General features: G+C 41.2%; 1 protein-coding gene across 6 annotated transcripts in view; it reads left to right on the top strand.

Moving 5' to 3' along the window:
* The window catches only part of SASH1 (SAM and SH3 domain containing 1), a 300,847-nt gene that overhangs the window by 15,873 nt on the left and 264,917 nt on the right, over positions 1-20,057 (top strand). The window contains exon 1 of one of the 6 annotated variants that reach the window (XM_070256426.1): positions 142-308. The exons of 3 other annotated variants lie outside the window; for them this stretch is intronic. In XM_070256426.1, the coding sequence (XP_070112527.1) occupies positions 297-308 (12 nt within the window). In that variant the 5' untranslated portion in view covers positions 142-296. Of the gene's footprint in view, positions 1-141; positions 309-20,057 lie in introns of those variants that run through there. 2 more of the 6 variants (XM_070256421.1, XM_070256418.1) reach the window with 2 other exon arrangements.

The following is a 20,057-nucleotide window of genomic DNA, read 5'->3' as shown; positions in this document are numbered from 1 at the left end:
GGGAGCAGCTCTCAGGCATACCTGAATGAAACTCAGGAATGTTCCCTCTTGTCTCCAGGGGAAGAGTGTTCTTCTGAGCAGTGAACCAACCAGCGTCACTAGAAGTCACTTTGATAGCTCCTTGAGAATATATTAGACAGGCGGCAGACAGCCCTTGGAATAGCGGAGCTGTGGCAAGAGAGATTGCCTCAGGAATTGGGAGAGTTAAAGACAAAGCCAAGAGGAGAGATGAGTCTTCTTCACTCAGAGTATTAGAAAGAGAGGGGAGCCGCTGGGTTAAGCAGAACGCTGTTCAAATGAGCGTGAAGGTAAGAGAAATACACCGGGTAGCAGGTTCAGCCACGGGGCCAGCGCAGATGCCAAAAGTGTGTAAATATCGGGGTGAGCCAAGACTGGTGACTCAACAGTGACATGAGAATTAGGACCTTGGGAACTGAAGGAAGGAGGATTCAACGAACAATTGTTGAGCGAAGACAGGTCTACGATTGCTTATTCTTAATCCCAAAATCCAAGTGGTCCAAAAACTGAAAATGTTTGGTGTCAAAAACTTGCCCTGAATTGAGGTAAGACTGTGCTCTTGGTTCATCCCTCTTAATGTGGATACTCATAGCTTTGCTGCAGAAACATCTGTATATTTTATTATGGGAGATGCTGGTGGTGTTAAATAATATAGAGGATAGGAATATATTACATTTCTAAAAATCTAAAGCCTGAATTCCAAAACACATCTGTTCCCAAGGGTTTCAGATAGGTGACTGTGTCATGCACTTACTTCCGTGTTATCTCTCATAATCCTCACTAAAGTCTTAAAAGGAAAGTATTATTTTCCCTATTTTATAGACTGAAAAATAGGATAGGGAAGTACTTATTTGACCAAGGTCACAACCAGTAGAAAGTGACAGATTGAGGATTGAACCCCACACATCTAAACCCGGTCCCTGAGGCACTCCTGTGCCACACATTGTGCTGGTGGGGACTGTGGAGCAGGCAGCAGTGGCTCCCGGGGAGGGGACTCAGGGACACTGCCAGCTTCTCCTGGTAAAATCTGCTCCTGACCCCAACACCTTCCGCGGTTGTTTTGGTTTTTCTGAAAAAGAAGCAACTGCTGGGCTGCAGCCTCCTGTGAGCGTGGAGTTCTAGAAAGTGTTGATTAGAGGGAAACAGAGTTCCTGTAAACTCTAACATCTTTCAGCTCTGTTAGAGGACCTCCAGGAGAGCAGTTTTGAATCTCTAAGGGGTCTCAGATCCCTTTGAGAATCTGAAGAAAGCCATGAACCCTCTCCACAAGATATTCACATGCAACTCCACAGAGTAAATTCTTCATTCTATTTCAGGGGATCCTATCCATGAACCCCGGATTTAGAATCTCTATTCTCAGCTTTTAGAGGATAAGTAAATTTTCCATGGCAAAATTAACAACAAAGTTCAACCTTGAAGAGTGAAGATCATTTCAGTTAATATAAGTCAACAATTCAGGCAAGATCTGATTGGCATAGAAGGATGGAATTCTCTGACCAAAGGGTGTGTGTGTTAGGGTGTGTCTGTGGAGGTGTGTGTGTGTTAGGGTGTTGGGAGGAAAGACTGGGTGAGGGGATGGTTCCTCTGGTTTCTGAAGAAAATTACCCCTACAGGGCTTATTAAACCTTTACAGTCTGATGACCACTCCACTCTTATAGCCAACCAGCTCAGTCCCGACAGCAGAGATGGTGTTAGAGGCCACTTTCAGTTCCAGGATCTTGTAATGATCTTCTGTCTGCATGGGCTTTGAGACTTTGCTTCTCCTAGGCCGATTCCTTTTCATCATCTGTGACAGTAAAACTTGTAAACCGCTGTCCAGGCCCAACTATAAAGAATCTCCAGCCGGCATCCTAACTGTGTAGTTTATTTTCTCCCTTGCTCTTTTGATTTACTAGGGCTCTAAGCCATTATTTTCTAAAAGCTAAATATTTCCTAGTCTTTCATATCTCTGGTTTGATAGTTTTGATACCCTACTCCCAAGAGTATAAAACTGCAAATGATGAATTAGAAGAAGGATGTTCACCATTAGCCAGTGCAGAAAGCAACCCCTTCCTGGAAATTCAGAAACTTGATAATGGCAGATTTTGTTTTTTACATGATTACCTTTATGACAGTTCTGTCACTCCACACCAAGTGCGATATATTCAGGCTGGGTTTTCTCTGACGAGAGTGTCCATGGCTCCTGACACTGGGCTGAGCCGTATTTCTGATTTGCGCGTTTGGTAATTGATAGAAACTGATGGGGCATGCATTTTGATGTGGAGGTAAAAAATAGGCATGTTCAGATGAGTAAAATGCTTGTATGCCCCTCATTTCCCACATGTTAATTAATGAGATTAAATGATAAATGCAGTTTAGCAAAACTGGTTAAGTTTTTGGACTCTGAAGTTAATTCAACCTGGGTTTGGATCTTGAATCCATCACTTCTCAGCTAAATGACTGTAGACAAGTGACTTCATCTCTGTGCCTCGTGCTCTGTAGAATGGGATTAAAAATAGTATTACCCCATAGAGTTGGTGGAGGATTAATTGACCTAATGTATGTAAAGCCATTGGCACAGTGTCTAGTTCAATACATTAACTATCATTAATATTATCTCTCAGGAAAATAATGATTTCCCAGCTCTGTTCTTCCATAAGAACGCTCTCCAGCATTATTTGGGCTCAAACACAGCTGAGTCCCAAGATATGCCGAGATGTACATTTGGTACTTCTCCCAGCTCGGAGACATCAGAGAATTAGTGCATGGATGAGGGGAGGAGAGATGAATCTCATATTACCATAATGCTTTGCACGAGAGAGAGGTTGCACGTCTCATTGACAAATAGCTTTTTGGCGTGCCGTATGCCAACCTGATGGGGACTCGATGTGTTTCTGCTGAACTGAGCTGAATGGGCGAAATAAAGAGAATGACTGCATTCGTTCCACCTGCTTGCAGCCTGGCGCCTTGTCCATCTCTGCTCTGGCTCATGTGGTCATCCCTGGTGAACGGACTCAGATCTGTTCCAGACCAAAACATTCTAGGGAGCCAGGCGGGCCTGTCTCAGTCACCTCCAGCCCCCAGGAGCCCTGAGATGCCAGATTCATCTGAGATCAGCATGGGGCCTCCACTGAGCTGTCACCTGGCTCTGCAGAGTTGGACTGAAGACCCTAAGGGGTTCTGCCAGCTCTGGGGCAGGCTCTCTGTGAGAAGGCCTGCTGACCTTGCTTTATTTTTCTGTCAGCATGGAACAGCTTTGAGCCTTAAACCACCTGTCTTATTCCATCCAAAATCCAATAAATGTCTGGAAGGAAAGAACCCCATTTGGCAACTGGTAGAAACTCAGTCAATAACATTTCCTGGTTCTGCCAGAGGGTGCAGATCTTAAGTTTCTTGGAAAATTAATAAAATTTCAAAATGGGTATCACACCAAGGCAGAGACTCTAAAAGGAAAAGTTAATAACTTACTATGTTTAAAGAATGGTAGATATTAGGATATATACAGAGACTTTGCCAGGCTGCCTTTCCTTGTGCTTGGTCCTAAGGAAACTTGTAATAGTTTAAAATATTTAAAAATGAGATTCTCAGTAATAAACAGCCATGTCCAAGGTATTCTAGAAAACAACATTTTAAGGACTATCTTATCACTGCTGATAAATTGTGCTGTACTCCCATTGGATCCCCAGATGTAAGATCCGAATGTAAAATCAGTTAGAATCAAGTGGCAGACACGCCTGGACTTTTCCAGAGTACTGAAATTTTGTTATGGTGTTTTGTAGGCAGAACTAGCAAAAAAATACATAATTCAAAAAAAAAAACCTTTTTCCTGGCAGAAGTATAACCAGCAAGACCCTCTAATGTGTGAGTGTGGACAGTGGTTTTCCAGAATACGGATCTCATGAAGGAATTTTGCAGTCTTACTTTCCCACATCTTACGTTTACCACTTTTTAGCTTTTTTTTTCTACTACTTTTATTTTCTAAAGAAAAGTGCCCAGATTTCTTGTTTACTTGTCCTTCTGGACCTTCTCATGCTTGTGCAAATTCAGTTTTTAATATTTATTCATTTTAGAAACTTTTTATTATTATAAGACTTGTGGCCAGCGGAAAAGAAAACACCAAGTATTTTGAGTTACTTACAGTGGCAATTGATATTGTTACTGTAATACCAAGAACAAAAACAGGAAACAATGGGCTAGCGTCAGCACACGTGGCACACAACTCCTGTGCCTCAGGAAGCCCGTTGGCATCCCAGGGACATTTATGGGAGATGATGGCTCGGGTCCACCCAGCTCTGCCGGGTCTGGGCAGCGCCCAGCACATGCAGAGAAAGAGGTCAGGTGCCAGTCCTGGAGGCCAGCCTCTCTCATCAGCATATGTCCTCCTTGACCTCATCTGACCTCTCCGATTTCCCTCATCTCTATCATGAAGATGTCATCGCATCTCCCAGAGCACAGTAAGGGAGTTCCCTGAAATCTTGTGCTATAAAGTGCTTACCCCTCATGCCTGCAACAGAGTATGCACTGCTTATTATGTACCACTCAGCCCAGTTAGCACCAAACAGCGACCCAGAGAGACTCGAGCCAGACTGCTCTGCCACTCACTGGCTGAGCCACCTTGGGCAATTTACTTAGCCTCTCTGTGCCACAACTTCCTTGTCCATAGCCCAGTGATACTATTAATAGCAACCTACCCCACTGGACTGTTGTAAGGATTTTAAAAATCTAGGTAAAAATAATACCACTATTTGGCATGTACCTAGTGCCGACTACGTGTCAGTCATTGAACCAATGCACTTTATGCATCTTACACTTTTCATCCCTGAGGCAGCCTGTGAGGTGCTATTCCCTTCTTATCCCCTTTTTACAGACAAGAAAACTGAGAGCATCGTCCAAGTTCACACAGCCAGCATGCAGTGGAGGCAGAGTTCGAACGCAGGTCACCCTAATCTAAAGCTTGTGCTTCCCAGCCCTACAGTCTGTGCTGAGCCTGTGTCCCCCCAGGAAAACAACATGGGCACATCTGGAATGCTAAGATGCTTCCAGGGCACGTCCAGGCACTAACAACGCTGAGAAAATCATCTAATATCTTGGGAAGTTTAGGAAGCCTGGTTCCCAGGCTGATGACACCCCAGCACCCTCATTTGCAAACCAGATTTGGGGCTGAGTGCAGAGGCACCATCAAGAGGGCATCGCACACTGTGCTTAAAAGTCAAGCACTTTTGAAAACATCTGCTTGTAATTGTATGCCACTGATCGAAATGAAAAACAAACTCAGCTGCCAAGCAACGGTGGAAAGAGGACAAGGAGAACAGAACTAGTGCCACACGACTAGTTAGCACATCGTCACAGATGGTCGCAATAAGAGCCCACCCGAAAAAATAACCGAACAAGGAAAATTACGGAGGATTCTGCCAAAAGTTATTTTATATTCTAGTATGTAAAATAGAAAACTGTTATTTTTCTATTAAGTGGCACAAATCTATAGGCCTAGTTTTCTTTAATGGGAAATTCCTTTAATTAGTTGGTTCTATCAGAGCGCTGCAGACTCAAAGCATCTGACTTTTGCAGCAAAAAGCTCCCTGGCCTCTGTCCTCGCCTCTTTGGTGTCACAGGACGAGGGCTGGCGCTGGCTCCGGGTCCTTGGAGGGAAGCGTCCTCCCCTCTCGCAGCACCCAAGTCAGGACAGAAAACATTCATGCTTGCAATGCTTTGGAAGAAGTTCCAGCCGGGCTTTCTAGGTCACACAGCTGGTAAGGGCAGAGTCGAGATTTAAACCCTCGTGGTTTGGAGTCCACACCACCCAGTTCATCTCTTCCGCTTCTCTGTGACGAGCCTTTAACCTAATCTGACCATGACCTGGGTGCCCACCTCAGGACAGACTTGTGTATTCTTTCATTTAAAAAATCCCATGTTTTTATCATCTCCACAACATCCCCCTCCCAACTTAGAACTCTCAGCTAAAATTGCGTCTCGGGCTCAGCCTGACAGGGATGGGGCTGCTGAGGTGAGGAGGAGGTTTACTCAAAAAGATGGTGAGGGGGAACCCAGCTTCAGGGGATCGTGAGAAGTCAGGCCTGGCATTGGTTCCAGGAGCAATGTTCAAAGCTCCCCACACAGGGTCTCGACTTTGCAGAGGGAAAAGAGCCTTACGTAAGATGTCTCAGTCAGCTTGGGCTGCTATGACAAAGTACCATAAACGGGATGGCTTACACAACACACATTTATTTCTCACAGTTCTGGAGGCTGGAAGTCCAAGATCAAGGCTCGTATACAGTTGTCTTTTTGTTGAATCCCCACCCAACAGAGATAGAGGGCTATCTCTCTTCCTCTTCTTATAAGAACACCAGTCCCGCCCTAGGAGCTCCAACCTCATGACCCAATTACCCCCCAAGGTCCCCCACCAAATATCATCATATTAGGGCTTCAACCTATGAACTTGGAGGAGAGACAAGCACTCAGTTCGTAGCACTAGGAATAAAACAGCCAGCCACATTTATCTTGCAAAACCATTTTTGGCCCAGTTTCTCCATCTCCCTCACCCCCTGCATCCAGTTGGTTGTCTCTTCTTAGAAATTACATGAACTCCTTTCTCTCTGCTTTCGGTTCTTATTACTCCATACCTCAAACTTTGCAGTAGAGTGACTTTTTTCCGCTGATCTCTCTCGCTCTCCCATTTTCTCATCCACCCTGCACGCAAATGTCTGGTCATTTCTTCCTCTACTTAAGGGGTCAGAACTCCCCATTGCCCATATGTTTAAAGTTCTTTATCCACAAATTCTGTCCCTCTAGGATCTGATCCCTACTCAGCTGCATGAATTATCTGCTCCAAACAAACTAGTCTTTCCCTATTCCCTTGATAGGCCTCATGGTTCTCCTCTGTTACCCCCTCAACCAGCACCAAGCTTAGATCCAGGTAAGAAGGGCCTTTGCTCCTCTTCATACCTAGGGGACCTTGCTCTGGCCTTGTCTCTCTTCCCGGGGTGAAAGATTGGCAGGCCAAGGGGATGTGCCCGCCTGAGCCCAAGTCCTGCCATTTAGTACATGCTCTGGACCTGAGACCCAGAATTCCCTGCTCTAATGGTGCAAGGGCAGCTCTCATGGCCTGTGCAGGGGTGCGGGTGGTGGGTCAATGGACTGAGCTTAGATGTGCAGGCCGGGATGTTCACACATGTGCAGAGGAGGAACCTGGGTGGAAAAGGAGGGAGCATGCCTCATAATATGGGCCAGGGCCTGGCCCTCCCATACCACTGCCAAGTTCCAGAACCTGGAGATTATAAAGTACATTTGTCAAGGTGAACAGATAGAGCATATTTTATTTAACATTTGCTAGTTTGATTGATAGCTTTAAAATAGAACACATTTTATCTAACAGTCTGTTAGTTTGCCTTAGGACTTTAAAATATTAAGACATGAGGTATGTGGATTCCATTTATGTTCCTGTCCCAGGATCCAGAAATGGTGGGGGCTCACATTCCTTCTGCCTGCATTTCTACCTCTGAAATTTTACCCTTCTCTTTAGCTACAGGTCAACCCTCACCTTTACCATAAAACATATACTGACCACCCCAGCTACAATTTATTTTTCCCTATGCTTGGTTCATTCACAAGCCAGTCTCAGTTCCCAACTTCTATGGTGGGAACTAAAAAGGCACTTATGAAGAAACAGTCCCTTTCCCCCAGAGCTTACACATTAGAAAAAGAGTCACAGAGGTCAACACTCACCATGCACAGTCCACCAGCACCTTCTGATTACAGTGGCATCACATCCAAATTATATTCCATATATGACACGTCCTGCGATCTCGCTGGCTAAATTCCCAATTCAAGGTACCATGACTCCGGACATAGACTGCTCCTCTGCTCTTGGCCTGCTGACAGCCCGTTCCCCACCAGCAGCCATAAGAACGTTCTGCCCTGCTGAAAACCCTCCAATGGCTTTGCACTGCAATTAAAATAAATTCAAACCCCTAACCGGGCCCCCATTGACCTCTCCAGCCCATCTCCTGGATCCCTCCCTCGCATCCTCTACTTCAGTGACTTCTCAAGCCTGCCCTGGCTTCTTTCCGTCTTGCAAACATCTTGGTCCAATCTTACGGGCCTTTGAACTTGCTATCTCCCCAATAGGAACCTTCTTCCCCAGATCTTCACATGGCCTCTTTTGTCTCATTGCTTATTTCCCAGTTCATATGTTACCTTCCCCAAGAGACCTACCCCAACTTCCCTAATGAAAGCCCCTCCAAGTTCCTTACTATCCCATTATTCTATGCTATTTTCTTAATTTATTTACAAGTTTACTGTCCGTTTCTCCATCTAGAATTGGATTCCATGAGAACAAAGACTTTGTTTTGTCCATAACTGTCTCCCTGGTGCACACAACGCTGTCTGGCATATTGTTGGCACTCGGTGAACTTTTGTTGGATGAATGAATGACTGCAGTACAATGTGATATGTGCAGGGTGCCATAGAAGCCATAGGAGGAACCCAGTTTTACCTGGGAGAGTTGGTTTTGACTACAGTTTGGGCTTGAGGAGTTGGGGATGGTGGGAAATGTGGAGACATAATCAGGGGAGACCATACATTTGGTCATGCTAAAGAGTTTAAACTTTAATGGGAAAGCCAGGAGGAACCAGTGCAGGGTTCGAGCAGAAGTGCGTGATCAGATTTGCGTCTTAGATATCAGTTGGGAGAGAGTTGGAAAAGGGACTAGAGAAGGCAGAGCTGGAGGCAGGGATTGAAGTCGGGACAAAACTTACTACATAGAAGACAGAGGGGGATTCCAGTCAGAAAAATAGCTAGACAGAGCTTTATCAGCAAATCCACACACGAGGTTCCCCATGTGTGTATTCAGGATAAAAGATAGGGTTAAAAGGACAAGTGTGTGGAGGAATGAAGAGATGGAGCAGTCTCTGGTGGCTGCTGGGTTTCAGGTTAGATGCAACCTTTTTCAACCCAGATGCTTGGAGAGAATCAAGCCATGTGTGTAGTGATTAACTTCCCTCCTAAGCATCTGGAATGGTTCTAGATATGTGCTGTTGGTGGAAGGATTGAGAAGACAGTCACCCAAATCATTTTCTGGGTTGTGTAAGTCAGAGGAGGACTCCCGTTGAGAGTTGGGTAGATCATGGTATCACTGGGGAAGACAGAGGGAGAAGCATGTTCAGGGGAAAGATAACGAGTTCAGTTTTAATCATATTGACTTTGAGGCAATGCGTGAGCTGTGAAAAAGTCAGAGAGAGAAATCAAAATATAGGAGTTAGTTGACACCAAGGAAGTTGCTCAGAAAAAGGGTAAGCATAACAAAGATCCAGGCAAAGCCCTGGGAAGCCTCATTATTTAAGGCTTACTTTAAAGCTGCGGGTTAAAGAGTTGGCTGAGTCAAGGGATCCCAAGGGGAAGACCTAGAATAAGACAGAAGTTTGCAGAACACAGGACAGAACGGTGTGTGGTATTGGGGAAGCCAAAGGAGTTTCAAGAAGAAAGGCATGATCAATAATGGCACCATAATAAAGGGGAAGTAGGAAAAGTACAGAAACATACCTGTGGATTTAGCAATATGGAGGTTGCTTCATCTAATCCTGGGAAAGCATCCCAATAATTCTTCTCATTTTGAAGCCGTGTACTCATTATTATTATTAATTATTATTATCCTACTGCTAGTAATAGTGGTCCTAGTAGTTTCAATGGTTGGATGGGGAAAGCAGGGGTGAATTACTCAAAGGATGTTAGAAATAATTTTCCAAAGCGTCTAAAGCCACAGCTAGAGGACAGATTATGATGGATCCTTCACTCATCAGAGCTACAGCAGTCCATCCTATGAACTAGCTTCTTAAAAGTCACCAAGAGATCCTACATCCAATAAACTATTTCTGTGCAGTTCACCATTAAAACAAAATCTGTCTTTTTTTTTCCCCAGTGATTCGAATTTAACTTATTCTCATTTATTAAAGCTACTTTCTGGGATTTGAAAATGCTTTCTAAATGTTCATTCCATTTTTACATTCGCAATCCATTTCATTCAAGACGCCTTACTGCAGATTGAATTGCTTGCTAAAGTTGAAAGAGATCAATAAATAGCGGCAAAACTACAGGAGGTCATTTAATTTTTTTTTTATTAACAGACCCAATAAATCTGAGCCTATTTTCTCCAAATAAATCAGCTGGAAATCGAAAATTGCTTAGGGGCAATTTATGAGGTTAAATCTAAAAATAAAATTTTACTTTCATTTGTGGCTGGTATTAACATGACAAAGCTTCAGCAGAGCTTGCTTAGGACTGAATTTATAGCCTCCATTTGCACAAATATCTTTTGCATAACTGTGTACTAGCAAGTGAAGAGATTTGAAACAGAGCAGAGTGAAACTAAAAATGCAGTCAATAGGGAGAAGTTCTCTGTATTTAAAGGTTTTAGGGTATGTGTTAAAATTCTGATTTTTAGGTAAAATTTTTATAGGAAGTTTCATTTTGAAAATGACCTGGGTTCTCTAGAATTTACTGCGGCTACTTAAGGCAGAAGGAGTGAAACTTTAACCTCTAAGACAGGTTTATTTGAGTTCATCTAGACATGGGGTGATGTTGCTTTGGCTACAACCAGCAGCATAATTTTCCCTTTCGTGAGCAGCAGGAGCTGTGAACAGTGATTAATTGGCTAATTAGAATTTCAAAGGGCAGTGATAACAGTGGTGAACAGAAGGAACCGACAGGAGAAGTTCAAGTCCGTTAAAACACTGCAATCACTGCGTTTTTCCTTCCCTGTCTCTTCAAGTCTGCCTTTCCCTCCATCTCTCTCTGTTCTACAGGTTTCTTCTGGTCTCTAAGCCTAGCCCTCATTCTTGCCCTCCCAATTAGCCTTCTTTATGCCTTTCTTCAGCCTCTTTCTTTATACCTTTCTTCACCATCCACAAAATGAAACTGAAAAATAGAACTCTTTTTCTTAGTAAAGTTTTATCGTCCCTCTTCCTCAATTCAAAAGCAAGTTGAGCTTTTTTTTCCTCCCAACCTGTGATTGCTTACTTGTGTGGGACCCCCAGATTTTGTTACACCTCCTCTGCATCAGTGGGCCACAATATTAAATGGATTCCCAGACTAAGGGGACCCATAGTTAGCTTAGGAATAGCAAACTTGTGCAGAGAAATCAACAATGAGGATTTTTCCCAGACACAGTCAACATCACTGGCTTTAATAGCCTAGCAACTTGAAACTATCCCACAAACTTTCCCTCTTGCTTAAATCAAAAACCGAGAATCAGGCAAGTGAATCAAGCTATTCCTTAGGTAGGGAACATGCCAGCAGAGCAGGGCGTGACTTGTCCTGACCTGGAAAGGAAAATGGTGCCGCACCCTTGGGAAGAGACGCCAAGGGCACTTAAGGCTGAGGGCGCATCATCTCAGCCTGCAGAGCTGCTGAGATCTGGAACCAGGTGGAACTGTGTCAGCCTCTGACTTCTTGAAAGATCTGCAACTGGTTTGTCGAGTTAATACCCACAGCATTACGATTATGACTTTATACATGATAATACATTATCCCCCACATAGGAAATGTCAAATAAATGTATAAAATCATTTGGCTTCCATTACCTTATAAATTTGATTATTGAGGGCAAAGGATTTTGCCTTTCAGGATTTTCCTCCTTACTTCGTCTCCAATGACATTCACTCTCTCTCACTCCAAATCTAAGCGACCCCTGGGAATGGAAGCTTCTCTTATGATTATATCACAGGACTAGGGGCTTCTGTTTCCAACTTTGTCTCAGTTACACTTAACTGACCCTTTGTTCTCTTGTCTTCGTCTGTGTAATGAGGATAATAACACTTTGCATGGAAACTGATTCTCAGATGAAAGGTAACTAAATGTTATTAAATGTTTTCATCATCCTCCTCCAACGGTGGAAGTATTCTGGGTGTGGCCAAGACAAGAAGAAGATGATCCTGAGAACTCCCAAAGAAGACCCAAGAATTGAAAATGTTTCTGGAGAGGCAGCTGTAGCACAGGGATTAAAAGCATAAACTGAGACTATGCTGAAGCTGAAATGTAATAATGTACACCAGAAATTTACACAATGTTATAAACGAATGTGACCTCAATAAAATTTTTTTAAAAAAAAAATCATAGACTGAGAGAGCCAGGCTGGCTGGATTTGCCAGTTTTCCTACTGACTAGCTGTCTCAGTTTCCCCAAATGTGAAATGGAGGTGTAATAGTGACCCTCTCACCAAGGATTGTAATTAGGATTATGCAAGTTCATATTTATAAAGCTCTTAGAACGGTGCTTTCAATGTCAAAGTCCTGTGTAAATAAAAATTCAGCATTTCTGATTATGCTGGAGAAAAGGCACCTGTTTGTCTGAAAAGATGCCTTTCTGGGCGTTGTCACTCATAAGCAAGAGCTGAGTTCAAACACAGGAGCATCTGTTGATGAAAGGAAGAAGCGACCATAAAAATCCATCAATGACTGGTCTTTAAACTATTTTGTCTCTCTACTGTCTAAAAAATGTTTGCTCATATAACTCCCACAGTTTAAATTTGGTATCTAAAATTGTATTATGACTTTAGGTAAGTTTATTTTTGTTATTAGGAGATAGAAAATACAAAATGAGATAAACTGAGGATTGACTGTAATTGCAAAAAATATCTCAAGACTTGATTTGGAAAAATAGACTTTACCTACCTTAATGAATATAGCAGGATGCATCTGAAAGAAATTACATAAAATGTTGATGTGTGGATTTATCAAATACAACAGCAAAATTTTGGGTAGACCACAAAAAAATTCCAGTTGTACTTAAAAAGATCAGCTTCAATAACCTAAATTGTTTGGGCTGCTTGAAATTGAGAGCATCCATTTCTACGTGATCTAAAATCAGCACCAAGGTTTGACAGAATTGTGTATAAAACAGGGGAAGATAATAAGCCTTATGTGTTCAAGTTGCCTTGATAAATTAGTCAAAGAGGCTTCCTCAAATCACTATTTCTATTTATACCTTGTCTAGCTCTCCAAAAATTTTTACACCCATGGGCAAAGCACCACAGTAAGATTTGGGACAGGTAATGGATAGGCTTTTATTCTTTCTAAACTGATAGGAACAATTTTACTAAAATCTTTTTTAAACGGTTATGGACCAAGCTCCCTCTCAAGGAAGTCACCTTAGGAAAAAAAAATGTAAGCACATTGAGGATACCAAAACAGATTCCTTTCAAGAAGCTGGGCGTATGTGTAGATGACCAGTAGTGCTTCCCTCTTCCTCCAAGACAGATGGAAGGGGATGCTTTTTATCCCCTACAAGGGCCACTGAGGGTTGGTGGTTAGGGGAAGCAAGCAGGAAGAAATGTTATGGTTGCTTGCCACAGCTTGGTAAGATAGAAGGAACATACCGGAAGGCAAGCACGGCAAGAGGTGCCACTGGTTATGGGCAGAAAGATGACCTGTGATTGTTTTAAGCATGAGACACTATTTCAACTCCATTTCATCTACTCCCTCCACCCTCCATGCCTCAGACACTAGTTGAAACTGTGTTCCAAATTGCAATATACCAAAGATTATGGACAGAGTTACACTTACAGAAGTAATGTTATGAAGGCTATCTATTTAGATTTTTTCATAAATACAATTCCTTACGCTTTGTCCTTTAAAAATAAAGGTTGAATTGCTAAATAACAACCCAATAAGGTTGTTACGGCCTTTCTGGTCTTTCTCAAAAAATAACCAACCCTTTATAAATATTCAGAAGCTTTGACTCCATCAAATTGACCAATAGAACACTGCAAATGAGAAACAGAAAATATTTGCAAGACAATTGGCATTTCATTTTTAGAGAAGGCTGTTTTTTAACAAAAGTAGTTTAACATTTTTGCCTTCATTTTGTTTAAAAGTAGACCCAATGGAGAAACTGTAGTTTAGAAGAAAAGACAGTATAAAAAGGAACCCAGTGCCCCTCTCATCTCTCTACATAATGTATGCTTGTGGGAGAGCCCTCTGGGGGAACAATCAGACGATTGATTCCAATGACCATTCTCTATTTATTCCAGTTATAAAATGAAAACGGGACTCAACATGAGATTTTTTTTTTATTAAGGAACTTAAAGAAAAATGAGTTTATTTGATATCTTGTTACATCTTAAGCAGTTAACAAATTTGTAAGGGTCTATTTTCTTTTAGTGTAATACCACTACACATGGGATTGATTTTTTTTAATTGCAACAAATTCAGATATTTATTTGCAACTCTGAAATTTTCTAATTCTGCCGTTGCTTTGGCCTGGGGTAAAAACGAATGTGACAACCATAAATAGAGTGGGGAGATAATTTACGCCTACATATACATTTAATCAATCCGTCAGAATGCTCATTATATATGTGCATTTCTTTCTACTTTTGTCATTTTAACAGATTTAGGCTGCTAGTAACAGAAAAAGCATTGTCTCACGTAACAAGAAGACTCAAAGTGGGGCGCCTCAAGGGCCAGACAACTCCATGGCCCAACTGTGTCACCAAGAAAAGAGTTTCTCTCCCTCTTTCTTCTGTGCCTTCTTGAGCATGTGGACTGTGTACCCACACTGGAATCTTTAGAGTCCCAAGATGATTGTCGCAGGTATGGGTGTCTTACCCAGGGTATCACCAGATTTCCAGTGTCAGAGAAGACCACCTCTCCTTGCTCTGTCTTCCTTCTTCACCAGCCAGGAAACCTTTCTCAGAAACCTCCTGTCAGACCTCAAGTCTCACTAGCAAGGATTGGGTCATATGTCTCTGTCTAAAACAATCACAATCAAAGAGAGTAGGATTACTTGGATTGGTTTAGAGGATTCACATTAACCCCCACATTCCGCAGGAGGAGTGTAAACCCAACCAAATTTTAGTGAGTAGGGAAGTTTGGGGTCGGGGGTGGTCTGAGGCGGCAGCTGACTGTTGAGGAGGCAATGATGTTGAACGTATATTGGCAGGAGTACAGATCCAGAAAGTGTGAATTATTAGTTCAGAAATGTTCATTGTGGTCCCAGGGATTCCACCTTTTAAAATGAGCAACCTAGTATTCAGACCCCATGTTGTTTTATTTTCTTGATAACTGTCAGACAAGATTTTATGTACAGAGTTGGTTTAGGTCTCTCTCTTCCACTAGAATGTAAGTTCCTTGAGATTGGAGGCTGCGTTTGTCTTGTTCACAGCTGTTTCTCTACCATCTAGAACAGTGTAATCAGCACATGGTAGGCACTTATCAAATATTTGTTGAAGAAATGATGAAAATTCAAGGAGGGTATTGTAATCCCCCTCCAGCCACAGTGTGCAGATCATGCTTTAGAAATGATGCGCCGGGGCCAGCCCAGTAGCACAGCGGTTAAGTGTGCATGTTCCGCTTCAGTGGCCCAGGGTTCACCGGTTCGGATCCAGGGTGTGGACATGGCACTGGTTGGCAAGCCATGCTGTGGTAGGAGTTCCACATATAAAATAGAGGAAGATGGCATGGATGTTAGCTCAGGGCCAGTCTTCCTCAGCAAAAAGAGGAGGATTGGCAGCAGATGTTAGCTCAGGGTTAATCTTCCTAAAAAAAAAAAAAAAAAAGGAAAAGAAAGAATGATGTGCTTTTATGTTGCAAACCAAAAATGTAAAGCCATCCATCTTTTTATACACATGTGGTTTGGCTCCATCCCCTGAAATGGGAGAATTCCCCCATAGCCATTGTCCACCCTGCCATTAAGGAGGTTGTGTGACATGGTGCAGAGACAAGAGGTTTGACCGGGCTACGCTCCAGTAGAACCTTGGGATGGAAGCACACAGCTAGAAAAACACACCTGTAAGTGCCACAGCAACATAAAAAGGCAGAGCGGTTACCCAGGCGTTGGACCAAGACTGACAGAAACTAAACAAGAAAACACAAGGGCAAGAAATATTAAATTTTAAGATCGTATGGGCTGATTTGAAAACTGTAAGGTGATTCATTCTCTAAACTTTAAACATACAGTTTGTATGTTCCTGCAATTTATGCAAATTAGCTTATGAATAACTGAAGAAGATCAGGGAGCGGCCTACTCTGGCAGGGTTTTGATATAGATCACTTCAATTTATTTTAGCATTTATATTATATGTATATATGACATAGTTTTTCAGATATATAACCCCTGAAGGTGCTGAAATTAAATCGTATTTTGAATAGCACTGGATATTTTATTTATCTATGTTATTTATAAAACTTATTAAGCATCCTTAAATTCTAAGATGCAAAAGTATCGAAGAAATCACAATTCCTCCTTTTAAGTTTCTTACGATTTAGAGCAGAGGCTGAGACATGCACATGAACAATTATAATTCAAGGTAGCATGAAATCAATGTCTTAAGAATAGTACAAACAAAATATTATAACAAATTAAAGAGAAGGAGAGTGATATTCAGCTGAGATGATCAGAGAATGGTCCATGAGGGAGATGGCACTGGATCTGAGCTTGTCAGATGGATTTTGGGAGGGAGGCAGAGAGGCGCTCCCAAAGAAATTCTAGCCGCTGGACCAGATTGTGGTGGTGTTGGCTAGAGCCATTAACCAACTCTACCTTCAGGTGAGTGTTTGATGTTCCACCAGTCTTTGACTTCAGCTCTCTCCTGTTCAATGTTTTTATCAACATCTTAGAGAAAGACTTATAAGCCTTTAACAAAAGGTGTGCTTATTCAGATTTGTTTGTAACACAAAGCAGATAGAAATAGAAACTATACTACACGACAGACAAAAGATCCAAGAAAATCTCAACTGGCTAGAATAACTGATGGTATCTAGAAAGAAAAAATTTAACAAATAAATGTAAAGCTCTTCACTTTGATTCAAAAAAATTATCACCCAAGTATAAGATGGAATGGCCTTGGATTAACAGCAATCCACATAAAAAGAGACTTGAGGAGGATTGGTTGATTATATGTGAAATGTCTACCCTCAAGCTAACTGCATACATTTAGCCTAAAATTTATCCATTCAATAAACATTTTTTTAATTAAACACTCTGCGCAAAGTACCACATAAGGAAATAAAGGTATAACAATTACTAAAAATGATCCCCGTCCTTAGGGACATACAGCTTATAATAGAAATGAGCAAACAAATACAACTATAATATCGTGCTGTGAACGTATAAAGCATAGGTTTCCAAAATAACAAACAATCCCAGTGAATACTGGTCAGATCACAGCAATGTTTTATGCTAAATTTGCACACACATTTTTTTAACAGCTTTCTTGATTCATATACTATATAATTCACTCTTTTAAAGTATACAATTCAATGGTTTCTAATATATTCACAAGGTTGTGCAACCATCACCACAAAGTAATTTTAGAACATTTTCATCACCCCTAAAAGAGACCCTTGACCATTAGCAGTCATTCTCTTTTACCCCCAGCCACCAACACCATCCCCACAGCCCCAAGTAACCAGTAATCCACTTTCCATCTCTATAGATTTTCCTATTCTGGACATTTCATATAAATGGAATCATACTGTATGTGGTCTCTCGTGACTGGCTTCTTTTGCTTACCAAAATGTCTGGAGGTTCATCCATTTTTACCATGTATCAGTATTTCTTTCTTTTTATTGTTGAATAATATCCCATTGTATGGAGACACCATACTTAATTTATCCATTTATCAGTTGATGAATATTTAGATTGTTTTCACCTTTTGGCTATTATGAATAATGATCCATGTTCAAGTTTTTTTGCCAACACATTTCATTTCTCTTGAGTATATACCTAAGAGTGGAATTGTTAGGCCACATGGTAACTCTATATTTAACATTTTGAGCAACTGTCGAATAGTTTTCCAAAGTTGCTGCACCATTTTACATTCCTACCAGCAATGTGTGAGGTTTTCAGTTTCCCTACATTCTTGTCAACTCTTGTTATTGTCGTCTTTTTGATTACAGCAATCCTAGTGGGTGGGAAGCAGTATCTCATTTTGGTTTTGATTTGCATTTGTCTAATAAGTAATGATATCATACATCTTTTCACATGCTCATTGTCTATTTGAATGTCTTCCTTAGAAAAATGTCCCCTTGGATCTTTTGCCCATTTTTAATTGGGTTATCTATACTTTTATTATTGAGTTTTAGGAGTTTTTTATATATTCTGAATAACTCTCATATCAGATAGTTGATTTGCAAATATTTTCTCCCATTCTGTGGGTTGTCTTTTCACTTTCTTGTTAGTATTGTTTGCAATACAAAGCTTTTAATTTTATAAAGTCTAATTTTTCTATGTTTTTGTAGGAGTTTTATAGTTTTAGCTCTTAGATTTACGTCTGTGACCCATAAAGTGTTAACTTTCGTATATGGTGTGAGGAAGGAGTCAACCTTCTTTTGCACATGGATATTCAGTTATCCCAGCATCATTTGTTGAAATGACTATTCTTTCCTCATTTAATTATCTTGGCATCCCCATCAAAAATCAATTGAACCTTGCATTTTAGGGCTTATTTCTGGACTCTCAATTCTTTTCCATGGATCTACATATCTATTCTTTGGTGAGTCCCACACTGTCTTGACTATTGTAGCTTTGCACTAAGTTTTCAAATTGGGAAGTGCTACTCCTCCAACTTGGTTCTTGCTTTTCAAGACCATTTTGCTTATTCTGAGTCCATTGAATTTCCATGATCAGCTTAGGACAACGTATTTTAAGAAGGATATTGATAAACTGGAGTGTACTAGAGGACATTAGAAGAAAAATTTCAACAACTTGTGATGTTTAATCTCAAGATGAAATATAGAAGTGGAGTATGAGAGATGACTTCATATACTTAAAAGGTTATTGTAATGTGGAAAATGATTTCAGTGAATTCTTTGTTACTCCAGATGGTGAAAATGACTGAGAGGGAAACCTCATTTCACTATGAGGATGGACTTTATAACAACTAAACTTAGTCATAAATAAACCAGATTTTCTCACCCTCTGGTCTACCCATCCCTGAAAAAATTCAAGCCAAAGCTTATCCATCAGTAATGTAGAAGAAATTCCAGCATTGGATAGAAGATAATATGACTCTATGGTATGTAGGTGTGGATAGCAATGATTAACTAGGCACTGTCACTGGACATTATCTCAATTAATCCCCCCAACCGTAAGAGATGGATACTATTATTATCCCTTTTGCTAGATGAAGAAAGAGGCTTAGGGAGGTTTAGTAACTTGTCCAACGAACACAGTGAAAAAGTGACAGAGCATGCACTCAAACTTAGTTCTATTTGACACCAAAATCCGTGCTCTTAACCTGTATCATCTGAACACAAGTTATGGTGGCAGATATAAGAAGAAAAATAAATATGATAGATCATGCAAAGGAAGAGGAAGAGGAGCTATTGAATTTGCTGAATGTGGTCATTTAGAAAGAGTATGTTGCCAAGGATGTTTGAGAGTGCAAGCTTTAATAACTAGGGGGAGGAGAGGTGCTTATTAATAGGAATATGAAAGTCAATAGGAGACATAGTTTTTGGTGGATGCCAATAGCAAGCTCATCCATGTACTGCAGGTAAGTGTCCTGTGCAGATTTGGGCTCAAGCCTACTTGCTCAAGCAGCCATGGTTTGACTACTGTTCTAGGTGAGTCACAGACAGCTGACTCTGAGGCTTTGAGCTGGAGTTTGAGAGAATGGAAATAAAATAAATAGAGCAGGAATCCTCGAGGAGACACTAGCTTGGGATTCTTCCCTTGGTGTTGTCAGATATGTTAAACTTGAGCATAAAAAGAAGTATTAAAGAACATACAATGGAGAAAGGACAGTGTCTTCAATAAATGGTGTTGGGAAAACTGGACAGCCACATGCAAAAGAATGAAAGTAGACCATTATCTCACGCCATACACAAAAATAAACTCAAAATGGATCAAAAACTTGAAGATAAGTCCTGAAACCATAAAACTCCTGGAAGATAATATCGGTAGTGAACTCTTTGACACTGAACTTGAAAGGATCTTTTCAAATACCAAGTCTTCTCAGACAAGGGAAACAAAAGAAAAAGTAAACAAGTGGGAGTTCATCAGACTAAAGAGTTTCTGTAAGGCAAAAGAAACTAGAATCAAAACCAAAAGACAACCAACAAATTGGG

This window comes from Equus caballus, chromosome 31 (assembly GCF_041296265.1).
Source record: "Equus caballus isolate H_3958 breed thoroughbred chromosome 31, TB-T2T, whole genome shotgun sequence".
NCBI classification, from domain to species: domain Eukaryota; kingdom Metazoa; phylum Chordata; class Mammalia; order Perissodactyla; family Equidae; genus Equus; species Equus caballus.
Note: the sequence above shows the minus strand (reverse complement) of the source record. Positions and strands in the feature narration are given on the sequence as shown.